This window comes from Chlamydotis macqueenii, chromosome 23 (genome assembly GCF_036417535.1).
Source record: "Chlamydotis macqueenii isolate bChlMac1 chromosome 23, bChlMac1.mat, whole genome shotgun sequence".
Lineage (NCBI taxonomy): Eukaryota > Metazoa > Chordata > Aves > Otidiformes > Otididae > Chlamydotis > Chlamydotis macqueenii.
In genome coordinates, this window is record NC_141578.1 from 2,063,968 (window position 1) to 2,069,721 (window position 5,754).

Sequence of the window (5,754 nt, forward strand, 5' to 3'; positions counted from 1 at the left end):
GGTGGTCCGCACCGCGCCGCCGTCCCGCGCGCATCCCACCACCAGAGCAGAACGCCCGGAGCTCCCCGCGCTCAGACCGGCCCCCACGGCTCCTGCCGCAATGCCGAGGGCTCGGCTCCCCATCGCCGTGCCGGCCACAGCGGGGCCCCGTGGTCCCTGCAAACCTCTCCTCGGAAGAAGCCAAACCTGGAGCTGGCTGGGGGCAGTTGGCCATCCTCCACCCGAAACCACGTCCCTCACCCTTCCCGGACAGAGGGAGGCAGAGCAGGAGCAGTGGCACGCAGGTGTCCCACAGAGGGTCTTCTCCGCCATTTTGATGTCCATACGGCCATTCATGCCCCGAGCCAGCACAGTGGCTGTGGTCATCTCGCGCTCCGGTGTCTCCTCCACGCAACGTTGGACGGTTCCCCACGTAAAGCCAAGGGAAGGACGGCCAAGGCCATGCTGCGGGCTGGTGACATGGCTGCCAGGGAAGGTCCCAGGCGTGACGGTGGCTTCGCACCTGGAAGGGACAGCGGGCAGAGGCGATGGGACATGCAGCAGAAGGGAGCGATGCTGAAGAACAAAAAGAACCACCTGTGTCTTTAACCTCTTCCCCTGGAAGCTATTGGGACTGTCTGGAAACCCTTCCACAGCCATCAACGGGTATTTCAGCTCAAAACAGAACAAAAAAAAACAAAACCAAAGGTTGCGTAACTGAGGTATCAGTAGCTCTGGGTCGCTCCAACTGTCCGCAGTGCCGTGCCGCGCGGGCCGGCAGATCTTCCTATTTGTTTTTCCCGAGAGCTGCATCTACTTCTTCCTCTGGCTTCAGTGAGTGCCACTGGGCAATGGGCCGCCGGGGGTTGGCCAGCATGTCAGACCAGTGCCGCAGCTCCGTGCCGGTGGAGTTGCAGCCCGTGAAGATCTTGCCGATGGCTTCGTTCTTCCCTAGCTTGTCGTAGTCCAGCACCGTGATGACCACCTGCACTTTCTAAAGGAGGAAACCTTCTTCAGAGGGGTGGAAAGGCGCAGCAGCTGTGACTGCTCCGCAGCCTCCGTGCCATCCCCAGCCCCGGGGCGGCTCGGCAGTGCACCCCAGGGATCCCCCAAGGCTGAGCCCTGCCATGACCCGTTTTGGGGCAGGGTCCCCTCCATGCCCATAGCTTCCTCCCTGTCCTTCCCTGAGGAGCCCAGGGCTGCGGAGCCACGGTGGGGGCCCAGCTTGTCCTGACGTGGCCACCTGGGAAAGGGCACCAAGGGGTGGGCTGGGGCTAGGGGCACGTGCAGGGGCTAGGGCAGGACATGGAGGGGCAGAGGACCCCTACCAACAGTCCAAAATGCCCCTCAGACCACCTGGAGGTCCCTGCTATGCCTGGGTTGAGCACTATAGGGCCAAGAGCAGAGGAAAGCCCCATTCCTGCCGTGATCTGGGTTGGGGTTGCATCACCCATGGGTGCTGCCCAGCCTTCCACCTCTGCCCTTGCACCAGCTGCCCTCAGCATCGGCCCAGGATGAGACTGGTTGTATTTCACAGGTGACCGGACCAGGAGCTCGGCAGGAGCTGCTCAGGCTGCTGGGAAGGCTGGGACATGGGCTCAGGCAGCTGTGGGACTTCTCCCACAGCCCCACCCTGCCTGCCTCCCTGTCCCTCGTCGGACAAACCTGTATCTGCTCAAAGGGGATCTCAAAGCTGAAGGACTCATTGAAGTAGGGGTTCAGGGTCTTCTTCTTGACTGTGGTCTTCTTCTTCTTCAACCTCTTGCCGTTCTGCAGCAGGTGGATCTTCACATAGGGATCTGGGGAGGCAGGAGGATGCGTCAGCCAGGGCTGAGATGCCCACGGGACACCCCTGGCTTGGCCCCAGGACAAGTCCCAGCCCAGGATGAGGTGCACCATGGGGTAAGGAGGCCTCCATGAGTAAAGATGCTCTGAGGTTTGTGGATGGAGGCGAAAGCCAAAATATTTGGGCTGGAGAGGATTTGTGGGAGCAACTGGCCGAGGGATGGAGCTCTTCTGCATCCTGTGGGTCCCCTTGTTGGAGGGCTGGGGACAGTGGAGTGACACTGGTGGCTGCTGGCCTGTCACCCCCATTTCTGCAGCAGGACACTCCTGCAGTAAAGCCGAACCCTTCCAGCCATGCAGGTACTGCTCTTCTCCTGGTTAAGGCAGGTCCGGGGAGAGCTGAGGACCCCTCGACAGAGAGCTCAGACCTGGGACGGGACTGGGAAGACACCTCTGGCACAAAACACGCCATTGACCAAGGTCCTCAGCCCCAGGCCAAAGAGGAGCAGGGGCAAATGGAAGAGGGGCATTTTCACCACCCAGGTCCTGCAGCGCCGTGGCCCTGGACACAGCGGCAGACCGAATTTGGTATGTCCTTCCTAAAGGTTGTGGGGCTCATCCCATCCCCTTCTCCTCTCGCCCCCGGCCAGACCTTGGGCGGCCGCCGATGCAGGAGGTCCCAGGCGCTGGAGGGAGCTCCCCCGAGCCCTGCCAGACCGACGGCCCCAGCGTGCTTCCCCAGCACAGGATGATGAGAGCCCCACAGCGGGGCGGGAGGAGGATGCCCACGAGCTGTCACCCACCTGAGAGACCCCCGACATCCATCTTCTTCAGGTTCTTGGCCTCCAGGATGCAGACGGTGAGCTTCCCAGCCGTGGGCACGTACCGCAGGGAGATGCAGATGTCTCCCAGTTTCTCTGGCTGCCAAGCGGAGCAGGGAGCAGAGATCAGAGCCATGCCACCGCACCAAACCGGTGTCAGGGGACAGTCCCGCAGGCGAGTCCTCCCAAACCCTGCTCAACCCTTGACGCAGGCGGGAGCTGGCACCCCGTGCACCAGCACAAGGGTTTGATCACTTGGGGCCGGGGTGGGTCAGCCCCCCACAGCCCCCAGCAGATCTGCACCCTTTGTTTTTCTTACAGAAAGGCTTTTGCACGGGGGTACAACGGGGTGGATCCTGCCCAGTGCTCATGGCATTCAGGTGGGACCCTGCAGCGATCGCCATCCTGAGCACTGCGGGATGGCCCCGAAAGCAGATCTTGCCCCACGGCCACCCCACATCTCAGCCGCCCTGGTCAAGGGTTTCAGCTGGCTGAGGGCTTTGCGCCGACCCCGCTCTCACCTCCTCCTTCTCACCACTCTGCAGGTCTCTCCACTCCTCGATGGGCTGGCCCAGGTCCACCGTGTTCATGGGCACCTTCACCTCACCAATGATGTCATGCTTGGAGAAGCGATCAAAGTCATAGATGGCCATCACCAGCGTCTTCCCACCCAGTTCCTGGTATGGGACCTGCACAAAGAGGGCCATCGGGCTGGCAATGGGCTCAGAGGAGCCCAAGCCAGAACCACCCACTTCCAGCAGCGAAGGTCAAAGGACAGGACCAGGGCACAGTCTGAGGGAAAGACGAGAGTGGGACACAAGGTTCTGGGTTGCGGGTAGGAAGGGGCTCACCTTGAAGGTGAAGGTCTCATTGAAGGCTGGGTTGAGTGTCTTCTTCTGCACTTTGGTCTCATACTTCTTCTTCTTGTCAGGGAGCAGGAAGACCTTGACGTATGGGTCTGAGGTGCCACCCATGTCCAAAGCTGGCAGTTCGGCGGCTTGGAGGATCCCCACTGTCAGCTGGAGGGGTGAGAGGGGTGTCTTCAGCAAGATGGCCCAGCTATGTGCTGCAGATGCCAAGGGCTCGTCTCCAGCTCAGTGTGGGTCAGGACTCCCCATGGGACCACACCGAGCTCCCTGCTCCCTCCTGTGCCACCCAGAGCCAACAAGGAGACTTCTCCTCTCAAATACCCTCTGTGGGCAAACGCCACCCCCCCACCTCCTCAGCCAAGCCCAGCCCTTCCGTCACCTGATTGGCCTGGAAATCGTAGTCCAGCGAGAACTGCAGCTTGCCCAGGTTCTCCGGCTCCTTCTCCTCCTCCTCACCTTCCCCCTCCGTCAGACCCATCTCCGCGTCATCATCATCCTGTTAATCCTGCAATGGCAACCGAGGTGCCCAGATCAGCGGCAGGGTCACAACCCAGTGTCCCCATCCCCACACTGCTGGGGACCTCCAGCACCCCAACCCTACTGACATCTCAAGCCCCACGTTCTCCCCATGAGGGGCAAGGAGACCTCCCACCTCTTTGATGTGTCCCCAGGTCCCCTGGCCCACCCTGGAAGCAGCTGGTGGGGAAAAGCAGCTCATGGTGCCACCTACCGTGTAGGGCGTCCCGGGACGAAGAGGGAGCAGGCAGCCGGGGCAGCAGGGAGGAAGGGCAGCGAAAGCACCAGGAGGAAAGAGAGCCGCGTTACGGAGAGCATCGACAAGGGACCCGTGGTGACGTGGGGTCATACATTGAGCTCCAGGAGACAGCAGCCCTCGCCCTCCACTGGTGAACCCCTCCTCACATCTCCCACCGCCACGGGGGCATCTGGTGGGCAGGTGTGACGGAGCACCTTCACTCAGCACTCATCTCTCCAGCCCTACCTGCGTGCCTGAGGTGCCCACGTGGCTCTGAAGAGCAGGAACGGACACCCAAAATCTCCCACCCATCCCTCTGAACGGCCCTGGGTGGGGCTGGTGAATTGAAATGGCGGGGGGGGGCGGCGGTTTGCCCTGACGTCCTCTGCTCTCGGCCAGAGGCACAGCTCCAGGAAATGAGGGCGACTCGGAGGAAGGAGGGAGACATGACGGATTAAATTACTATTTGCTGGTTCAGATGAAGTCCATCATCCAGTCCAGGGCAGCCTGAGCCTGGTCCCACCTGGGCCACCAGGAACTGGAAGAGGACAGTGCTGCTGTCTCAGCTCCAGGCTCCTGTCTGCACTGTCCCATCCCAGGATCCTGGTGGCTCCATCGCTCTCTGCTGCCTGAACCGTGAGTGGTTTGTAACTCAAGCAGAGGGATCGTCCTACAACACCAAGCCTGAGACACAGCCAGGCCGTCCAGAAGGACGTCACCTGGTTGCCCGACTTCATGTCCTTCATGTTCATGGCGTTCTTCATGCCTTTGCCCTTCTCCTTCTTGTTCTTCTTCTTCTTGCAGCAGCACTTCTTGCAGATGCAGAAGCAGCAGGTGAGGATGAGGAGTCCGGCTACCACCGCGATGGCGATGAGGGCCCAGGGCGGCACTGCGGGCAAAAGCCGGTGTCATCGTCAGCCCCTCAGCTCTCTCCCAGCCCCAGCCACCCCATCGCCTCATCCCATGTGCTGCACTGGGGAAGGGGACACCTCGAAAAGAAGGCAGCTACTCACGGGGAATCTGTCTGAGTTCGTTCATGAACTTTTCCCTCAGCTTGGCGAACAAGTCCTCCTTGCTCTCGCCTGGTCCTGTGGCCTCGGTGGAGTTCTCCATCGTGGCCATGGGCATCGTGGTGGCCGTGGCCTCCGGGGCCATCATGGATGCTTGCTTGAATGTCATGGTGGGTCAGGGGCTCCCTGAAACACAACGTCACCTCGATGGTCACCCAGGTCCCTGCTGCCCCCACTCGTCCCCGTGCCCAGGCTGAGTCCCTGAGCAGCCGTCTGCACCAAGGCCAACATCTGCATTGACAGCAGGGCTACAGCAGGGCGCTTGATCTCCTCTAGAGGCACATACAGACCAACGGTTATGAAGGACATGAGAGATCAGAGCTCTCGGTTACCTCACAAGCGATGGGAAGCCCAGTTGACCCCCATCCCAGCCCAGCAGGGTCTGAAGCACCCTCCAAGGATGGGTGGTGGAGGATCTTCCCAGCTCCTCTTTCAAGCCTCCCAGGTTTTCCTTGCAGCCAAGGAGGATGCTCAGG

The 5,754-nt window shown here is 61.1% G+C and overlaps 1 protein-coding gene across 1 annotated transcript; it reads right to left on the bottom strand.

The window, feature by feature from the left end:
• Nucleotides 1-766: 766 nt before the first annotated feature.
• Nucleotides 767-5,387, bottom strand: SYT2 (synaptotagmin 2). Its single transcript, XM_086765636.1, has 8 exons — nt 5,222-5,387; nt 4,928-5,097; nt 3,834-3,950; nt 3,437-3,604; nt 3,107-3,274; nt 2,568-2,685; nt 1,645-1,778; nt 767-973 (listed from the first exon to the last, which is right to left on the bottom strand). The coding sequence occupies exons 1-8, from the start codon at nt 5,385-5,387 to the stop codon at nt 767-769; spliced, it is 1,248 nt and encodes a 415-aa protein (XP_086621762.1).
• Between the last annotated feature and the right edge of the window lie 367 nt (nt 5,388-5,754).

Coding starts and splice junctions, on each gene's coding strand:
- SYT2 (XM_086765636.1), bottom strand. CDS start 5,387: ATGACATTCAAGCAAGCATCCATGATGGCCCCGGAGGCCACGGCCACC. Junction 3,605..3,833: donor ACGATTTCCAGGCCAATCAG/GTGACGGAAGGG, acceptor TCACCCCTCCAG/CTGACAGTGGGGATCCTCCA. Junction 3,275..3,436: donor ATGAGACCTTCACCTTCAAG/GTGAGCCCCTTC, acceptor CTCTTTGTGCAG/GTCCCATACCAGGAACTGGG.